The 21,179-nt window shown below is 34.5% G+C and overlaps 2 protein-coding genes across 3 annotated transcripts; one reads left to right on the forward strand and one right to left on the reverse strand.

Annotated features, from left to right (window-relative positions):
• Window positions 1-1,563: 1,563 nt before the first annotated feature.
• Window positions 1,564-7,517, forward strand: LOC100810862 (transcription factor bHLH48). Of its 2 annotated transcripts, XM_003535803.5 has the most exons (7): window positions 1,567-2,521; window positions 2,613-2,750; window positions 2,930-2,995; window positions 5,287-5,355; window positions 6,024-6,095; window positions 6,568-6,772; window positions 7,148-7,517. In XM_003535803.5, the coding sequence occupies exons 1-7, from the start codon at window positions 2,036-2,038 to the stop codon at window positions 7,183-7,185; spliced, it is 1,074 nt and encodes a 357-aa protein (XP_003535851.1). In that variant the 5' UTR covers window positions 1,567-2,035; the 3' UTR covers window positions 7,186-7,517. The 2 variants fall into 2 exon arrangements, with proteins under 2 accessions (XP_006588912.1, XP_003535851.1); XM_006588849.4 differs by lacking the exon at window positions 5,287-5,355 and having other exon boundaries at window positions 1,564-2,521.
• Window positions 7,518-15,927: 8,410 nt separating this feature from the next.
• LOC102667168 (uncharacterized) lies at window positions 15,928-20,228 on the reverse strand. The gene is made up of 4 exons (XM_006589860.1): window positions 20,159-20,228; window positions 16,750-16,922; window positions 16,408-16,656; window positions 15,928-16,023 (listed from the first exon to the last, which is right to left on the reverse strand). The coding sequence occupies exons 1-4, from the start codon at window positions 20,226-20,228 to the stop codon at window positions 15,928-15,930; spliced, it is 588 nt and encodes a 195-aa protein (XP_006589923.1).
• Window positions 20,229-21,179: the final 951 nt, after the last annotated feature.

Consider the following 21,179-nt stretch of genomic DNA (forward strand, 5'->3'; position numbering starts at 1 on the left):
CATTCTTTGGGTTTACAAATGTTTAGTCCATAGATGGATATATCCGCTTCTACCTTATGCCCCAAAATTACTAGCTAAACATTATCCTTGAAGAGTAGTTGATTTGTGTCCAATTCGCAACAGGATAAATGATAATTTGCAAAGAAAACAAAATGTATGGGCAATGAACAATAACATCGATGTTGCAAAACCTAGATAGCGTTTCAGAAACTCTGTCTCTCCCTCGGCAATTTTGCATGTGAAGTTCGTCACTTTTGTGCCTCGCCTCCGCGATCGACAGAGGTTGAGAATATGCTATCGAGTCATGAGAACCTTCTGAAGCGCGATGAGTTCAAGAAGGAGATGGGGGAATGTAGCCGCTACGGCTGCTGTAAGAAGAGATCGAACAGGAAAAAGATTAAAAAAAAAAAGAAAGGAAAAAAAAATCTAGTCATTAATTAAATAATCAGTAAATTCAACGGTTGTGTATTATTTAGTAAAAATACAAAATTGCATATCACATTTTAGTCTCACCGTGTGAACAACACATGGCAACAACAACAAACTTTCAAATGACAAATAGATCTATATCTGACAAATAGGTGTTTTTTTGAGTTAATAGAAAAAAATTGACGATAAATTAAATTTATCTTACTTTTCATAAATTTAGAAACAAAATTTTAATTTTTTATCTGTCACGAAATCTAATTCTAAGCGTCTTATATATTCTCTTCATGAAATTGAATATTTATCCTAAAATCATACTCAAACTGTCTTTGTATTCATACTAAAATTACAATACATCTCAATTACACTATTTTGTTATACGTTATTTAATCTTAAGGGTGACGCAAGTTGAATCTAGGGAATTAATAAAACCCATGAATGTTAATCAATTTAAGTTTGGATTTTTCAATTTTTTTATGACCTGAACGGAATCCAACCTGATCTACATTCAAATTGATTCAGATTAAGTTATTGAGTATGGGAGTCAATTAACAAGAATGAAACAATTAAAAAGAAAAAGAAATCGTAATAAAATAAATAAAAAACCTAATGAGTAGTTTCAAAAGTCAAAAATTATATAATTATATTGTTTCTTGTAAAGATAATTTTGAAAAAAAAATTATAAATCTAAATCAAATTTATTATTATCAACTAAGTTATTTTTTTTTAATTTTAATAAATTAAATAACTAAATCTTATAACTGAGAAAATATTTAAGTGTTTTACATCATGACATTTTCGTGTGTCAATCCTATACAACCTGATCAGATCGACAAAGGAACAAAGTGAAACCAAAAACTTAAATAATAACACAAAAATAAAAGTTTCATTCTCACACCAAAAATTGTGTTGACACTGGTTCAACATTCGAGTCCCTTGACCAAAGTTTAGATTTGATACACACTTAACATAAAATTGTAACTATAAATATCACTTTATTTCCAAGGTCAACCGGTAAGAAAAAATTGGTTGAATGTGAAATAATTACTCTTATACTTCTCTGGTTATACCAAAAGAAAATCCGATTCTCAAGTTACAAACCCCTTATTCAACAATACCGTTACTTACAAACCGCACCAAAATACCCGTATAAATAATTGAGAAAAAAAAAAAAGCTAGAAAGATAGAAGACTACTAGACCCTAAACCGTAGTAGCGTAGCGACGTTGCTTTCGTAGTACTTGAAATGGCGGAGAAGCAATCTCACACTCACAGATATAATCACAGAAACACACACACACACACAAGACAGCCAAATTGAACTGAGAGAGAAAGAAAACATAGAGAGAGAAAACAGAGAGAGAGAAAAAAGAAAACATTGACCGCCATTAAAACCCACTTCCCTTTTTTATATCACTCCCAAACACATTCCTCTCATTTCCTTTCCATTTTCCTTTCTCTTTGTCTTTCTCTCACAATTCATCACTTTAGCATTGCAACACTGAAAGGAAAAGAATACTCTTTAAGAACTTAAAAAACAACCAATTCTAGTGTGTGTTTCGTTTTCTCTACAGTTCCTACAGTCCGGTTCGGTTTGGTTCAATTGGATCATGGAGCAAACCACTCTCGAAGCCATTCAGTTCAACGAGGAAATCCAAGGCCTCATGGCTGCTCCGGCGCCGGAAACCGTCAATTCCTTCAAGGCGTTGCTCGAGCTTCCGTCGACGCAGGCCGTCGAGCTCCTCCACTCGCCTGAGCGCGCCAGAAAACCGCTGCGCCACAGTCCGAAACCTCCAACGCCACCGCCACCGCATCCGCCAACCTCACCTTCCTTCACCGCCTCCGCATCCGCCGCCACCGCCAACCTCACCTTCCCCTCCAACGCCGCACTGATCGAACGCGCCGCCAGGTTCTCCGTCTTCGCCGGCCAGAACTCCAACTCGAACTCGAACTCGCCGGAGGTGAAGCGCGAGCTGCCGGAGACCGATTCCAACCCGAGCTCCACTCACGGCGGCGGAGGCGGCGGCTCCGTCTCCGATCTCGCCATGGAGAACAAGAATCCGAAGACCGCGAAGCGGAAGGAGCGAGAGAAGAAGGTAAACGCACGCCTCGCAATTCAATCGCGACCGAAAATTAGGGTTTCGATTTACCTTAGGCGAAATTGAATAATGATTCCGTGAAACGCAGGTTAAAGCATCATCGAGGAAGAGCAAGAGCGTCGCCGCCGCCACCGACGAGAGTTCCGGCGACGGCGAGAAGCTTCCGTACGTTCACGTTCGAGTTCGTCGAGGTCAAGCCACTGATAGCCATAGCTTAGCAGAAAGGGTAACCTGTTTAATTAACCACTGATTAATTATTTTAATCACAGTTATTTATAAGCAATAAAAAGTTAAGTTGAATATTATGTCAAAAAGTTAAGTTGAATATTTTTAAAATATTATTACTTTTGAGTTAAAAAAATTATTACTTTTTATCTATTTATTTTCTGTTTAATTGTGTTGTAGGCTAGGAGAGAGAAGATAAATGCTCGGATGAAGCTTTTACAAGAGCTGGTCCCGGGTTGCAACAAGGTTGGTCCCTTTTCTTCTTTTATAGAGTTAATTAATTGTGATTTGTACAAATATAATGATTATGCCATGATTATCTGTCTGATTTGTCTCCTAAAAGTGCAATTATGTCCGGGGATTATGAGGTTTTGTAAACTGAGTTGTGTGTGTCATTGTCACCTTTTCACCTAAAAAAAGTGCATGCTTTTGTACCAAGGAAAGTGCTCATTTCCACTGGGAGTGGGAACATGGCATTTTCGTAACTTTACACCCCCCTTCTCTCTCTGCTGTTGCTTTTTGAATCGGTTACAACTCGTAACGTACTTAACAAGACTGTTTCAAGGTTATCTCCGTCATTCCATTACACCACAAAAATAAATAAATAAATAAATAAATAAATAAAGCCTTTGCCATTCCAATCTTGTTCTTCTATTTAAGAATTATTTGAATAAACTTTTTAATAGATATTTCCAAGAGGAGAAGATGAAAAAGTAAAATGAATAAGATTTTTTAATAAGTTAAAATTAGCTTATGTTTAAAATTGACTTGAAAAAATTAAATGAAAGAGTTTCTATAATTTTGTTTTCAATCTTTTATAAAAAAAAAAGTAAAAACGCAATGAAAACAACATAAATATTTGTTTTGTAAATCAAAATAAACATGTTTTTTAAATCTTAAAAATTTTAGTTTTCAGAAAATAAAAATAGAAATTTATCACCTTAGTAACAAACCCTAAACATACTTCTTTAGTTGTTTGAAATTTTTTAAAAATTACAAAATTTTGTATATTTAATGAGTCATTATTTTTTTTGGACCAATTTAATGAGTCATTGATGATTTTATAGTTTTCTTTGATAAATTTTAATAGCGTTAAAACAGTAAATGGTTTGTTAGAAAGAGTTATTGGAGTATGTGGTGTTAACAGTCTTAAGTGCATATTGAGATATTTGTGTTTGGTTTCTCATTAAAGAAAATCCCAAATCATGATCTTGGCAAGCCGTAATTTATAGGTTATCAACTGAAATTCAAACACACTCCTAGCCTTGTATATTGGGGTGATGTTGCATAGAGTTTGAGGTAAGTAATAGCAAGCCCTTCCTCCCTCAACTGGTTTCTGACTCTGAATTTTGGACGTCAATGTGAAAGAAGCTGTTCATGACCTGTACAAAAATCGACATCAAGACAATTAATAAGGTTTCACAAAAGTAACATAATGATTCTTTATTTTTATTTTTTTAGGCCATAAATTAGTCGTTGTTTTAATGAAAAGGATAAACAAAAATATGCGTCATGGTTTGTTCAGGACAATTAAGGTGATCCCCCCTCGTCTCTTTCTCCAGCCAGAAAGGCTTAGTGAAGAGACAGAAGGGTGGGCATGTGGGGCGAAAGGGGAAGGAGATTTTTTTTTTAGCTGGACTCTGCCTTTTTAACAATTGGGAGACACATAGGTGGGTGTATTGAGACTAGTGTGCATGGGTCCCTTATGCAATTGAAATATGAATCCATTTTTGTGACGGTGATGGTTCTATCTTCTTTAGGAGTTTGGTATCCATCAATCATTTATGGGATGGCGAAAATAGGGTGAAAAAGAAAGCATTCCTTTTGCAGTGCATCTACCAAACGGATAAACCTAACTGGCTTTGAACATTCTACATGATCAACATTAACAACACTGCCTAACCTTAAGCTAGATACACACCTCAAGACTCTCCTAGAGTCTTCAACTTCAATTGCACCACCTGTCTGTGTTGAGCTAGCTGGAAGAGAAATTTATGCCTGACTGATTTGGAAAATAATATTTTTGTTTTTATGAATAAATAATTACAAAAATTTAGCGTTTTTACCTTGTTTCACCTTTCAAAATTTTGTACAATAAACAGTGAAAATAACAAAAACTTGTTTTAACAAATATTTGTAAATAAATTTTAAAAAATGGTATTTTTGTAATTATTTATGAAGATAGAAATGAAAATCATTAAATATTTTCTGAAACGACCATACACGATATTTGCATGCCCCTTTTCTGATTATATTAAAGTGTTATTTTGAATAATTTTAGCTGTGGATGTTTCTCAACTTGGGAAAAATAATCTGGTTGAAGATGTCACCCCATATTGATCTCCCTCCTTTTGACTTAATTACTGATTTACTATACATGTTTGATCACAATTTTGTCAATGCTACTATGGACCTATTTATGTTTATTTACTATACATGTTGAATTTTTTTAATGCATTTAGATTGTATCTTATTTTTCTCAAAACAGTTGATCTAGCAAGTCAAAGATAGCTGACATGACAATGTTTGCTATACAGATATCAGGAACGGCATTGGTTCTAGATAAAATCATCAACCATGTGCAATCTCTACAGAATGAAGTGGAGGTCATACTTTCATATCACTGATATTGTACTCTAGGCAATTGTTTTGGCAAAAATGACTCGATGAGAAGGATAAAGTTATTAGAAGCAATCTGATTCACATTTCTCAATATTACTGTGGATAGTGCGTAAAACTTTTAGAAAAAGAAGTGGCTGGTGCTCCTTTATTCACTATCTTTATCTGATCCCTCAAAATTGATATGTAGCCCAGCCCTGTTAAAAGATACCGTGAGTTTCTGGAATACAGCAGTCATCAGAACAAACAAAACATTGCTTACGTATAAGTATAAAAGTCATCATAGCCCTATTATTTTGTACTGTCTATACGGCATTATAAAGTGTCATCCTTCTAAAAACTTGGAATTAGATTTCATCTAATAATAGGTCTGACTCCTATCTACCTAATGTGGACTCGAGACTTGAAGATGAATGCTCCTAAAAGTGTGCATTTCTTGGTTATGTATATATATGCTCAGAAGTTATAAAATGATAAACTTTTTCTTCGTAATGATATTTTATCAAAGTAAGTTTGCTTTGCAAGTGAACTGCAATTATGAAGATATCTAAAAATTAGGAAGATTTCACATAATCTTTTTGTTGGAATGCAGTGCTGTAATGAGTTATCTTCATCAATATGATTTTGTTCTTATTGATTTACATTCTGATTCCAGATATTATCAATGAAACTGGCAGCAGTTAACCCAGTAATTGATTTCAACCTCGACAGCTTACTGGCTACCGAAGTAAGTATAATTTTTTTCTCATCTTTGTTGGGGAGTAATCTGAAGTACATGGATTATGGATCCTCTTATGTACATGATAGGTCATGTTCTAATCATGTATCTATCGTTTTTCTGAAATAAATATTAGATAGATCCCACCGACTTATCATGAAAACTGTAGACACTGAACGAGAATTAACAATGTGAAGTTGTGAACACATAGATTATTGCACTTGATTGCGTATCCTAATTAGTATTTACAACTCTCTGGCTCATTGTAATTGAATTCCTCACACCTCCATCCTTATATCAAGGTCTGGGGTATATATGGATTTGAAATTAGTGTTTTCATGTGTTCAGTTGGACCTCGTATAGGCTCTAGGGCATGTGTTATTGTGGATGAAACAATAGAGCCAGTTCAGCATTTTCCATTGATGCTCAGATTTTATTTTAATTTCCTTCTGCTGATAAAATTGTTGCTGGTAACTTGTAGGGAGTGACTCCAATGGACTGTAACTTCCCTCCGACAGTTGCACCTGTCATGTGGCCAGAAATCCCACAGAACGGAAACAGACAACAATATCAGCAACCGTGGCAGTTTGATGCATTCCACCAACCCCTTTGGGGGAGGGAAGAAGACAACACTAACATGACTCCAGAAAACTCACTCTGGAGTTATGACTCATCGGCAAATTCAGGTAGATCAGAGTTAAGCTTCTATTGCACACATCTGCTCCCAAAAGACACATTCCACAGAAATTGTCTAATTTAATCTCATCATGATTCCTACTACAATTGGCATTGGGCTTCGTAAAAAAACAAGAATTGAAGCTGTCTATCTTTTCCATGGAGCATATTGATGCTGAGAAAAGCATAAACGAATCTGAGAGGAATACTCATAAATAACTTACAATTGAAAGTTATGAATTGCACAAAAGGAATTAATATGCATATACAACTGCGGAGCTGTTATTAAATTTTTAGGGTGCTAGGCAATTCTGAATCTGATTTTTTTTTCTTATTCTGGTAAATTACTTTTGAATCTAAATTTAACAACATAAATTGCGATGCAGTATCTCTGCATTCAAATCAGTTGAAGATGGAGCTCTGAAGGACATCTACAAAGGTGGTGGTACCAGTAGCAATTAGCCTATTAGTGTATATAACAAATATAGTATTAGCAATTAGCCATGATTTGAGCAGCCTCAACATTCATCAGGTTTTCCCTGTCTCTATTTTGTCAGAGCCAGTTGGAAAACCTGGATTTTATTCAGCCAGCAAGGAAGAAGAATTGGTATGCTATTTTTATATAATATATTACTTTATCACTATGTATACTAACTACAGGGGTCATTCAATCTATGAAGTGATTGATTGATTCGGATTGTAAAATCATTGAACGAACTATTACTGAACTATCGTTGAAGTTTGTTGCTTTGTTCATTGAATGCTACTTAGATGGTTGGTTCTTTTTCATTATTTTTTTTTTTAACAAACTACTATAATTTTTTAATGGGGTCACTATTAATTTTCTTTATTTTGTATTTTTATCTTTTTCCCATGTCTATCGGAAAGCAATAGATATTGTTATCCTGGCAACAGTACTGCAGCACTACAGCAGCAAGAAATATTGATCCTTATTTTGTAGTGTTTTGTCTTTTACCATATTGGCCTAGCCACAAATTGACTTGGCTAGCAATGCACTGACGTAATGACTTATCTAGATTTCTGCTGATCATTTGGTCCCCGTAGGTTACGGAAAACTTGTCATGATGTGTTCTACATTAACTTCATTACGGATTTTCTATTTTCTGTTTCAGTTACAAGCTTTTCAGATGCTGCAAGTTAGTATTACAGATGATAAAATTTAAATGATAGCATTACTTTTGTTGGACTTCTTAAATGATAAATTTAAATGATAATATTACCTTTGCACGTAATTATAGATGATGAATTTAAAGAGGATATACATCAAGCTGAACCTATTTTCAATTTTCCTGTTTTCCAAGATGATGCTTCTTTCAAGATGCTGTCTCCTTTACTCTCTCTTCGAAAGCATTACCCTTGTCATGGGTGATCCATGAAAGATTCTTCCAACATCATAAGGACACAGCATCACGAAAGAAGCATGATCTTGGAAAACCAGAAAATTTGAAAAGTGTGGTGCACAATTTTGTTATGGTTTGTGTTGCACACATGAAATGTGATCTATGATCAGATTGTTAAAGTAGTGTTTATTGGAAGATATTATATTGCATTCCCTTTTCTAGGAATATAAGGATGGAAATGACATTCCTGGGCATATATGGAACATATTTGGTTAATAACTAAAATTCGTTGGATATCTTTTTTGATATTGCCAGAAATAATTGAAAACATGTTTGGTTCTCATTATTTTATCCTAAGAATGCATGTTATAGTTACCAAAGGAAACTTGTTGCAGCCTCATCAAAACCTTGTCTATATGCATGTTCACCCTCATAATGGAGGCGGATTAGAGGATGGATCAAGAATGAGTTTGGCAGCTCAGTTTTCAGACATGTAATCTTTGGAGGTGTAGACTCTAAAGACTCTGGAGTTTTGACAACCTTGCATGTCTGCATATCATCATAGCAGAACTTGCTTCCCCACTCAAAGCATTTATACACATATATTCCTTACGCTTATTTTTTCCATACAGCGCCAAAACACATGCAGGATTATGTTACACAAGAACATAGCCACTGTGTTGGGATAAATTGTGTTTGGAGGAGAATATTCATTTTATCTGTGCTTACGGTTTCCAAGGAAAATTAATTATTGATTTTGATCAAATTCCAGAGAAGCAATACCAAAGTCAAAGTCCATTTATTAGATTGCAAAGGAATATATATACTCAAGGCAAATATTGTGGCGTTTGAGTGTTCAGTTTAGCCAAAATTTTGGAAGCCATAGCACCACAATCTTTAACTAGGGGCAACCAGTATGTGATGTTTGTAGTCCCACCATAGTGCAAAAGTTGTTGGGACTACAAACTAATTATTATGATAAATTGCTAATAATATTATTATGTCATAAGGTAAAAGAAAGATAAAGTTTGAAAAGTCAAGAACTTGATGAAATAAAGTTGACATAATTCAAAATTAATTGTTTTATATATATATATATATATATATATATATATATACTAATTATTTTAAAATTATCTTTTTACTTAATTCAAATTTCTTATAAAGTAGTTATCACATTAAATTTATCAATTATTTTAAAATTACTTTTTTATTCTCTCTCTATCTATTTACTTATTTTTTATTAATTTTTTTTGAGTGAATTGTTAACTAAAAGTATGTAGAAAAAAATAATTAATATATCTAGGAATTAGAAAATAATCTTATAAAAAGGAATAAATATTTTTTTTAAAATATATTATAGTTAGGGAGAGAGAAAGCATATGAAGGATCTATCTTATAATTAATAGTTGTGGCGACGATCTTGATATAAATTAAATCTCAATGATATTTGATTTTTTATTTAATAAATTTTTAAAAAAATTTATGATTAAATAAAATTTAAATTTAAAATATTTTAATCATAATATTTTATTTTAACGTAACGACGAGATAAGAGATAAATTATTATTATATGATACACTGTTTGTAAAATGTTTTTGTCGTACTCATAACCCACAACGCCTTATAACTCAATCTCAACTCTACCCACAACTTCACACTAATCAAACCCATTTCATTGTCAAGCAGCACTCCCTGAACCATTCAAAATAATTCCCCTCCTTCCTCTTCCCTATCATGCTGTCTCTCTCAAGCACCTTTGTTTCCCATTTCATCTTGTCCACACCCATCACTTAAAACGTCCACATTGTTGGAAATTTTTAATAAACCTTGTAAAATATCAAATGAGCACCAATACACATTACGTCAGATTATCAAGAGGTTTTAAGAAATACCTAGATCTATAGAGCTTGATTAACACACAGCGGAATTTTACAGCGGTCACGAACAATTGGTTTAATGACCTTCCTCAACCAAATCACCTTCTTCCTTATGGGACCTTCGTTTTCTCTTTAGATGGGGAGAGGAGAAACTGTTTATTGATTTAGTGTATTGAGGACCATTACCATGCCTTATTTTTAAACCTATTAGGGTTCCCATTATCTCCTAATGGGCCAAACTGATTTCTACTCATTAAGTCCATATCAATTTTCTGTTGGCAGTTTAACAGACTCGCTTAAATAGATCACTTTATATTGAACCCATTTAAATGTAAATAACTAATATAAATGTTATAATATAATATGTTATTTACTTTTAGACTCTTTTTATACAATCTGGTCCATCTCATATAGCAACAGGAAACAACTGCAGTTTTTATCACAATTTAGCTTGACTAAGCCACAATGATCACCACTGTTACTCATACTCGATGACATAGATCAAATATGGATAAGTGGCATGGAAATTACATACAATGTGCTCTTAATCATGTCTATTTTCAACTAGTCCAAACTTTATTCTTTATAGAGATCGATACAAAATGCATTGAGGAGGAGGCTTTGAGTGCTATGCTTCTTTTCCTTTTGTCAGTCTCTTCATTTTGGTTGAGACGTTGAAGTTCCATTTCATGTTCTTGCAATTTGCCAAAAAGAGAGCAAGAGACATAGAGGAAAGATCTTTACTTTCAGAAATAGCAATTACCTTGGGTTGTCATTCCCTACTTCAGCATCTTAGAACTTTATTGATTAAATCTTCATTTGGAAAGGTTTTTCCTAAGGAGGCAAGGTGATTGACTATGTGTGTGAATCTTTTCTGCATGCTTTGGATGTTCTCATTAGTGTTCATCCTAAATAATTCATATTCATGTGTAAGGGTGTTGACTCTAGATCTTTTCACATTAGTGGTGCCTTCATGTGTAAGTTGGAGAGTATCCCACATCTCTTTTGCATTTGAACAGTTTGACACTCTAAAATATTCATCTATTCCTAGTGCAGACGTAATAATGTTTTTGGCTTTAAAATTATATTGGATTCTTCTTCTATCTTCTCCAGTCCATTTATCCATAGGTTTTTCTATTGTTGTGCTAGTGCTTGCATCTACTATGGTGGGTACATAAGGTCCTATTTCTATTGCTTCCCAAATGTTTAAATCTATGGCTTCAATAAAGATTTGCATTCGGGTTTTCCAATAGTGGTAGCCCTCACCATTAAAGATAGGTGGCCTATGAATGGAGTTTCCTTCAAGAAACATAGAATTTGAGGAGGCCATGAATCTTGAAGTTGTGAAACTTTTCTCAAGAAACCTGCTCCGATACCACTTGTTGGATCAAGTGGCCTCGAAATAATTAAGAAGGGGGGGGGGTTGAATTAATTATTAATGAGTCTTGACTAATTAAAAATTATCCTTCTTAATATTACTAGATTCAATTAGGCTTTTACTACTAAGTTAAGAAAGTAAAGAACAGAAACAATAACTTAACCAAAAGTAAAAGCGGCAATTAAAAGTACACAACGGAAATTAAAGAGTGTAGGGAAGAAGAAGACAAACACAAGATTTATACTGGTTTGGCCACAACCCGTGCCTACATCCAGTCCCCAAGCAACCAACGGTTCTTGAGATTTCTTTCAACCTTGTAAAATCCTTTACAAGCCAAAGATCCACAAGGGATGTACCCTCCCTTGTTCTCTTTGAACAACCAAGTGGATGTACCCTCCACTTGAACTGATCCACAAGAGATGTACCATCTCTTGTTCTCAGTATAACAACCCAAGTAGATGTACCCTCTACTTGTGCCACAAAGGATGTACCCTCCAATGTGTTAGGACAAAGAATTCTCAAGCGGTTAGTCCTTTGAATCTTTGTAAGGGGAAACAAAAGATATCTCAGGCGGTTAGTCCTTTGAAATATTTTATTTAAGGGGAAGGGAAGAATCAAAAGAATTCTCAGGCGATTAGTCCTTTGAATTCTCTTTGAAGAGGGAGAAGGGAGATACAAAAGAACTCAGGCGGTTAGTCCTTCGATTCTTTTGGCAAGAGGGAGAAGGAATGAAGAAAAAGAATAACACAAGTTTTTGGTCAATGAACTTTTCTTGAAAGAGAAAGTATTGAACAAAAACTTTTAGAAAGATGAAGAGAAATGAATCATAAAGTTCTGTAAAAAAACTTCATTGAAATTCATGCCATGGTCACATATTTATAATCATTTGATGACTCAAGTTAAAGTTTGTGACTCTTTGGCAATTTCTTTAAAACTAGTCACCTTTTAAAAATTGTGACTCTTTTGAAAACTAGTCACTTAAAAAGTTGTGACTTTTGAAAAAATCTTAAAAAACAAGTCACTTTAAGAATTGTGACTTTTGGAAATTTATTTTTTGAAATCAGTCACTGGTAATCGATTACACATTACACATCAAAAGATGTGAGTCTTCATGTTTAAATTTGAAAATCAAAACATTTAGAAACACTGGTAATCGATTACAAGTATTATGTAATCGATTACACAAGTTTAGAATGATTTGAAAATGTTTTATCACTAGTTGTGACTCTTGAAATTTGAAATCTAACATTTTAAAACATTGGTAATCGATTACAGTTTTGTAAATCAGTTTGAAAAACAATTCTAGCTACTAGTAATCGATTACCAGAGAGTAAAACTCTTTGGTAAAAGATTTTGTGAAAAATTCTTGTGCTACTCAATGTTTTGTAAAACTTTTTTAGTACTTATCTTGATAGAGTCTTCTCTTGATTCTTGAATCTTGATCTTGATTATTCTTAAATCTTGATTCTTTGAAACTTGATTTTTGAAGCTTTTTGACTCATGATTCTTTGGAACTTGCTTAACTCTTGATTCTTTTGCATCATCAAAATAATCTTGGAAGACATTGCTTCCATAAATCCAAATAACAAAATATTTGTAAACCGTAAGATATAGAACATAAGTAAGACTCCCACTAAACTAAGGTACTGTCAGGAATTATACCCATATGAGCAGTGAGCTCATGAAAAAAACTTTAGTGTCATACCTTTATTAAGTGGATCAACTAGCATGGAATGAGTTCCTATATGTTCTATACAAATATGTATTTTCTAAATTCTTTATTCAATAACCAAATAATTTATGTCAACCAAAAAAAAAACTTTTACTTAGTTGAATCCTTAACAAGACCGCTAAGATATTGTCTCAATAAACACCTGATGACTACTTAATGTTGGCGCAACAGGCAAGCCAGTTACAATAGTTTAGCAATCATAAATTCTTGTATAATGTCTCATAGCAAAATATTAACTCCACCAACATGTTCAAATGTGAATCCTTATGTGAAGTGATTGCTATTAATACATTCTAAAATAATCGAAGTCATAATACCCAATGATCTCTAAACTTCTAGACTTTCGATATCAAAACATGTAGTTCCCTGTTCTCTTCAATTAATGCATAATGCACTTTACTACTTTCTAGTGTTGCATACCAAGGTTACTCATATATCACCTTAGGACTCCCACAAAAATAATTTCAAAATCTAAATTTTATACATGTAGATTTGGGATTCACATATGAGTAATTTAAACCATAGTAGTAACAACAACAACAATTAAAGAAGAGAACAATAAACATGTAATGCACAAATAATCTTTATGGTAAATTTCAAGAACCAAACAAGATACATAATGCACCATTAATCCTCAATCTTTAGATTGAAAAAGACTAATTGCAAGTGATACTCTCAACGCATTAATCAAACATTGGTGATAAGTCCCGTCAAACAAAGGTTGTCTTTGGACACTCCATTGCTCACATGGAAATCTTATATGATGATTATTCCGGTCAAATAATGATTGTCTTTGAACATTTCATTATTCACATGGAAAATCACACTATTTATAATCACCACACGTTTACCATTGCAAGCATGTAATTATTCTATTAAATTGTGTCTTCCTTTGGGCCGAGCACACTTCACATGAATAATTTCATGCAACATCCATGTAAATTCAATCAAATTAACTTACGCAACAGAGGTTACTTTGGCAACATGTTGTTTCAATTAATTTAACCAAAAAATACAAGACAAATTAATTTAACAATGGGAGGTCTTAAAATTACACAATTTAACCAAAAGAATCCTTTGAAGATACTAGAGAAAAGGTTTCTTTATAGTCAATGTCTTCCTTCTGAGTAAAGTCTTTAGCAACTAGACGAGCCTTATATCTCTCGATATTACCCTTTGAATCCTTCTTGGTTTTAAATATCCATTTACCACGAATAGCTTTCACACCTTTAGGCAACTCGACTAGATCCCAAAATTCATTATCATTCATAGACTTCATCTCATCCTTCATGGTGTTAATCCAATTTTGAGAGTTAGAATTGTGCATAGCTTGACAGAAGTTGATTGGATCATCCTCTATTAAACCAACATCATCCTCATGTTCTTGGAGAAATATAATATAATCATTTGAGATTGCATTTCTCCTCTCTCTAATGGACCTCCTTAATGGCATTTCTTGAGGTTGTTGAGGTTGCTCTAAAGGTATTTGAGGGAGAACCTCATTGTTGTCTTGTTCTGGAACAATGTCAATAGTTTGAACATTGTCTTCTATTACTGGAGTTGTGTCTTGAACAATAATAGGTACGAGGACTTGATCACTGTAAATAATAGGTTCTTCCTCAAAGACAACATTCCTTATGTTCTCTTCCTTCCCAAACTCAACTTCCTCAAGAAATCTTGCATTTCCTGTCTCGAAAAAGGATCTTAAGGTGGGATTGTAAAATTTATAGCCCCGAGAGCGTTCAGCATAGCCTACAAAATAGCAGCTAATTGTTCTAGAGTCCAGCTTTCTTTCATATGGCCTATAAGGCCGTGCCTCAGCTAGACAACCCCAAATGTGCAAATGTTTAATGCTTGGCCTTTTACCAGTCCAAAGTTCATAAGGGGTTTAATTAACTGCTTTACTTGGCACCCTATTAAGGATGTAAATTGCGGTCTTTAAGGCTTTTCCCCAAAGTGACTCTGGCAAAGAGGAATGACTAATCATACTTCTCACCATATCCTTAAGAATTCGATTTCTTCGTTCTGCTACACCATTCATGTTGGGTTTGCCTGACATAGTGTATTGCGGAACAATTCCACACTCTTTGAGGAAAAGTGCAAAAGGTCCTGGACGTTGTTCTCCTGATCCATCATATCTGCCATAGTACTCACCACCACAGTCAGATTTGACAGCCTTAATTTTCTTTCCAAGTTGAAGTTCAACCTCAGCCTTGAAAGTCTTAAAAACGTCTAGGGATTGGGATTTCTCATGTATCAAATATAGGTAACCGTATCTAGAGTAGTCATCTATGAACGTAATGAAATATTGTTGTCCATTCCAAGAAGTTGTAGGAAAAAGACCACAAATGTCTGTATGCACTAGTTCTAAGACGTCTTTAGCTCTTTCGGCACCTAATTTCCTTATGTTTGTTCATTTTCCATTTATGCATTCAATACAAACCTCAAAGTCTGATAAATCCAAAGGATCAAGAATTTCATCCAACACAAGTCTCTGAATTCTTTGTTTAGAGATATGGCCTAAACGCTTATGCCATAAGGTGGCAGAAATCTCATTCAATTTTCGTTTTGTACCATGTGAACTTATTTGCAGTATTTCATTATAGGAACTAACAACATCAAGCATGTAAAGGTTATCAATTAAAGAACTAGAACCAACCATATTTGAATTTTGGTAAAGACTAACTTTATTATTTACAAATGAACAAGAAAATCCAAATTTGTCCAAACTAGAAATACAAATCAAATTTCATCTAAAAGACGGTATAACAAAAGTTTCAAATAAATCCAAATAAAATCCAGTTTTTAACTGTAATCAAAAAGTTCCAATAGCTTCCACTGCAACCTTCTTGCCATCACCCACAAAGATGAATCTTTCATCATCACTTGGTAGTCGGCTCCACAGGCAACCCTGCATAGTCATACTTATGTGAGTAGTAGCACCAGAATCTACCCACCAAGTATCTTTAGGTACAAAAGCCAAATTGACTTCTGAACAAACTAGAGTAAGAAATTTACCTTTCTTCACACGCCATGCGGTATACTTGGGACACTCTTTCTTCATGTGTCCCGACTTCTTGCAGAAGTAACAGGCAAATTCCTCATCCTTATTTTGTTTCTTTTGCTAAGAAGTCCCTTCCGCAACACCCTTAGTCTTCTTCCTTTTCTTATTCTGAGAGGTCGAAGTCAAGTGAGCACTTTCAGTCCTATCTCTCTACAGCCTCTCCTCCTCTTGCACACGGTGAGATATAAGCTCATTGAGGGACCATTTGTCCTTCTAAGTGGTATAGCTCACTTTGAATTGTCCAAAGTGTGCAGGAAGCGAGATCAAAACCAAGTGCACGAGCAGGTCTTCACCAAGCTCTAACTTAAGTGACTTGAGTTTTGATGCGAGATTGGACATCTCCATAATGTACTCCCTTATGTTTCCTTTGCCTTTATACTTCATGGAGATGAGTTTAGCCAAAAGGTTACTTGTCTCTGCCTTTTCATTTTTGGCAAAGTATTGCTCAATTTCCTCAAGGAATTTCTTTGTATTTTGACCCTAAAAAATAGAGCCCCGAAACGCCTCTGGAATAGAGCGCTTCATGATCATAAGGCACATTCGGTTAGACCGATCCCACTTCTTAATTTTTACCTCATTAGAGGTTTCCGGAGTGGAAATGGGTCGTTCTGTCCTCAATGCCAAGTCCAAATCCATACAGCCAAGAACAATTTCTATGCCTTCCTTCCGGACCTTAAAATTTGTCCCATTCAGCATTGGGATAGAATTCACTTGGGCAGTAACATTTGTAGCACTGATAATATTAACTAAACAGAGAACAAAAATAACATGTTCACAAATAATCAAGCAAGTCATATAAAGTATATATAACAAGACATTAATTCTAGTCTTTGGACAAAGAAATTAATTTGTAATTGGTACTCTCAATGCAATGATCAAATATTGACAATTAGTTCTGACAAATAATAGTCTTTCTTTGGACCAACTATTATTCTCATGAAATAAAAACTTAATAATTGTCACATATTTATCATCGTAGGTATGCTATTATTTGGCCAAATTGTGTCTTCCTTTGGGCTGAGCACAACTCGCATAAATAATTCCATACTAACATCCATGCAATTTAATTAAATCAATTTACACAATAGAGGTTACTTTGGCAACATAATTGTTCAACCAATTTAATTAAAGTTATTGGACACGCAATTAAATGGAAAGGATCTGCAATGGTTAAATTTGTACCTAATTGTGATAGCAGTAAATGTTTGAAAAAAAACATCATGGTAAACTAATTACGCACCCAAAACAAACATACCATGGTACCATCACAAATTTATACTAACCACTTGAATATCATAAATTATCAGTTTATCACCATTTCATAAAAAAAATAGTTGACCAAAAAATAATAAATTATTCACATAAGACAAAAGACCATTGTCTTATTACTGATTCATATAAACAAAAAATATATATATTTATGAAATTGTGTCACATACTAAATGCCAACACCAGATACGTAGAACATTTATCCCAAATAGAATAATATGCCAGCAAATGCGACACAAACAAAAAACAAATTGTACAACCTCGTAAATCAAATGCAGAGGCCTTTTATTAATTCTAAAGAGGAGAAAAACTTTATGGCCATAACACATAAATTTAGGGGTTTTACAATTTTATCGGTGGATCTGATACCACTTGTTGGGAATTTTCAATAAACCTTATAAAATATCAAATGCGCACCAAAACACATTACGTTAGATTATCAGGAGATTTTAAGGAATACCTGGATCCATAGAGCTTGATTAACACGCAACAGAATCTTACAACGGTCACGAACAATTGATTTAATGACCTTCTTCAACCAAATCACCTTCTTCCTTATGGGACCTTCGTTTTCTCTTCAGATGGGGAGAGGAGAAACTGTTTATTGATTTGGTGTATTAGGGACCATCACCATACCTTATGTTTTAAACCTATTAGGGTTCCCATTATCCCCTAATGGGTCAAACTGGTTTTCGCTCATTAAGCCCATATCAATTTTCTATTGGCAGTCTAACGGGCTCACTTAAATAGATCACTTTATATTGAACCCATTTAAACGTAAATAACTAATATAAATGTTATAATATAATATGTAGCCCACATTAATTAATTAGGAATTATAAAATTCCTAACGCACATCACAATACCCTTTCTCTGCTAAACTCATGCCACGACCCTCCAATGCTGAAAAAAGCACACACATCTCTCATTGTCTCTAATTCATTGGTGCACAGTGCTAATGCTTCAAAAATCCTCACTTTGTATGCACAGTTTCATGACAGCCCCAGATGATTCACCCAACAACATAGTGATGTGGAACTTGATCATGAGGTCCCATGTTTGTTGATTTGGGATTGTTCCATTCAGCTTTGTCATGTACAAAAAGATGAGACAAAAGGGTGTTCCCCATGATGGTTTTTACTTTTCCAATAGTGAACCAAGCCTTGTCGTGTATGAGGGGTGATGTTGTGTATGGGAAAATGATGCACTGTGTGGCAACTCAGATGGGTTTGGATGGGGATTTGAATTTTTGTAATACCATGGTTGATGTTTATGTGGAATGTAGGTGCGTTGATAGTGCTCGCTGTGTATTTGATGAGATGTCGCTCAGAGATGAGGTGTTGTGGACTTTGATAATTTCATGATATGGTTCTGAGAGAGATGGTAGAGTGGCATGTGGTTTGTTTAACAAGATGAGGATGGAAATGGAACCAAATGTGGTTATGCTTATTGTGATGTTGCAAGCATCTTGTGCTTCCATGCATTAAGTGAGGAAACTTAAGTTCATGGGTATGCGCTGAAGAGTAAGTTACTAATGGATTGGTCAGTGAAAAATTCAATTTTGAGAATGTATGCTAGTAAAGGGTATACCAAAGAAGTGGAACTTTTATTTGGTGAAGTAAACATGGTGGTCAAGGGATTTGGTTTCCTGGAATATTTTGATTTCCTTTTACTCCTCATAAGGAGCTGCCATAAGAGTGGCAAGTTGGTTCAAAGAAATGCAAAGCCTAGAAGTGCATTTGTGGAACATTGAAACTTTAACACTAGTTATATTGGCATTTGCAAAGTTTGGCAGTCTTTCTGAGGGTGAAGATGTGCACAACTTAGTCATACAAACTAGGTTGTTTGATGATGTTTTGCTAATATCTCTACTTGACTTTTATGTTAAGTGTGGGAAATTGGAAATACCAATTCAACTATTTAGTGGAATTTGTTTTAAAAGTAACATCACTCAGGGTGCTATGATGTCAGGTTTCATTCAAAATGGCCCTTTTGTGGAGGCCATAGTTTTATTCCAACAAATGCGAGCTGAAGATCTTAATATTGTCCCTGAAATTTGGAGAAATCTTCTTGATGCATAAGCAAATCCGGGAGCTTTGAAATTGGGCAAAATGGTTCGTGGTTACCTTATAAAGAAAATGTTTAATGAACATAAAATGAAACCAGAAATGCAGGAAGGCTTAGACAGACAAAGATGATGAAATTGTATTTTATCTACTTTATTGAAAGATGCTATATAGTATATATACAAGATACATGTTGTAGTATGGAAGAAAAAGTCAAAAAAGAAAAACAGAAAGATAACACCTCAGCATGTTCTAGAAGGCTGATAATAGAATACAGTTACAATAGAAAAATAACAAAACAATTTTAATTGGGGACTCACATTTCTTTTAGCCCCCCACAAGCTGGAGGTTCAAACAAATCAAGAAGCTCAAGCTTAGAGATATTAGATTGAAACAGTTTTGGGGGTAAAACTTTAGTGAACATATCGACGAGCTAATGTGAAGAAGAAATAGGAAGAAGTTTCATTAAACCAGAAGTGAGTTTATCTCGAACAAGATGACAATCAATCTTAAGTGCTTGGTCCTTTCGTGAAACACAGGATTAGCAGCAATGTAAAGAGCACTCTGATTATCACAGTGTAAGACAGAACATTTGCCACAAAAAAATTGCAAGTCACGAAGTAAATAAACCAGTCATTGAAGCTCACAAGTAGCAGTTGCCAGGGCTCTATATTCGACCTCAGCAGAGGAGCGAGATATAGTAGATTGTTTCTTCATTTTCTAGGAAACTAGAGAGCTTCCGACAAAGAAACAATAATCAGTGAGAGAGCGACGGGTATCAACGCATGTAGCCCAATTAGCATCACTAAAGCCAAGTAAATGGAATGAAGAGGACCGACTGAAGAAGAGGCCCTTTCCATGATATGTTTTAAGATAACGAACAACCCGCATGGCAGCCTAAAAATGAGTGCAACCATGAACTAATTGAGTTGTTGAGTGGCAAAAACAATATCTGGACGAGTACTAGTGAGATAAATTAGATGGCCAACCAAGTGCCTGTAGGGAAGAGGATCATCAAGAGGAGCACTAGAATCCTGATGAAGACACAGTGAATTATCCATGGGTGTAGAACACGACATAGAATTGAGAAGAGCAGCATCCAAGATTAAATCCAAATAATATTTGCGCTAACAGGGAGAAATGCCAGAAGAGGAGTGAGAAACCTCTAATCCCAAAAAATACTTCAATTTGCCAAGGTCTCAAATATGAAAATGAGAACTCAAAGAAGTTTTGAGGTGATCAATTTTAGCAAGTGAATTACCAACCAGAACAATGTCATCAACATAAATTATCAGAGCTATAAAGGAAGAACCTGTCGTCTTTGTAAAAAGACTGTGATCAGCGTGAACTTGCGTATAACCAAATGAGAATAACAAATTAGAAAGTTTGGCAAACCATTGACGGCTAGCCTATTTCAAGCCATATAAAGATTTCTTCAACTTACAACATTGGGAAGATGAATAACCATGAAGTCCTTGAGGGATAGTCATGTAGACATCTTCGATGAGATCACCATAAAGGAAAGCATTGTTGACATCAAGCTACTGCAAGTGCCAATTTTTTATGGAAGCAATGGTTATAACAACATGGATGGTGGTCATTTTAACAACAAGAGAGAAAATCTCCAGATAATCAATGCCCTCAATCTGGGAGTAGCCTTTGCCTACT

This window comes from Glycine max, chromosome 10 (genome assembly GCF_000004515.6).
Source record: "Glycine max cultivar Williams 82 chromosome 10, Glycine_max_v4.0, whole genome shotgun sequence".
NCBI lineage: Eukaryota > Viridiplantae > Streptophyta > Magnoliopsida > Fabales > Fabaceae > Glycine > Glycine max.

Excerpts from the sequence above, each read along its gene's own strand:
- LOC100810862 (XM_003535803.5), top strand. The coding sequence starts at position 2,036 with ATGGAGCAAACCACTCTCGAAGCCATTCAGTTCAACGAGGAAATCCAA. Across the intron at positions 2,751-2,929 it reads GCCATAGCTTAGCAGAAAGG|GCTAGGAGAGAGAAGATAAA; the intron begins GTAACCTGTTTA and ends ATTGTGTTGTAG. Across the intron at positions 2,996-5,286 it reads TGGTCCCGGGTTGCAACAAG|ATATCAGGAACGGCATTGGT; the intron begins GTTGGTCCCTTT and ends TTTGCTATACAG.
- LOC102667168 (XM_006589860.1), bottom strand. The coding sequence starts at position 20,228 with ATGAAGAAACAATCTACTATATCTCGCTCCTCTGCTGAGGTCGAATAT. Across the intron at positions 16,923-20,158 it reads AGCCCTGGCAACTGCTACTT|TTAATATTATCAGTGCTACA; the intron begins GTGAGCTTCAAT and ends TTCTCTGTTTAG. Across the intron at positions 16,657-16,749 it reads CTCCGGAAACCTCTAATGAG|GGTCAAAATACAAAGAAATT; the intron begins GTAAAAATTAAG and ends TCTATTTTTTAG.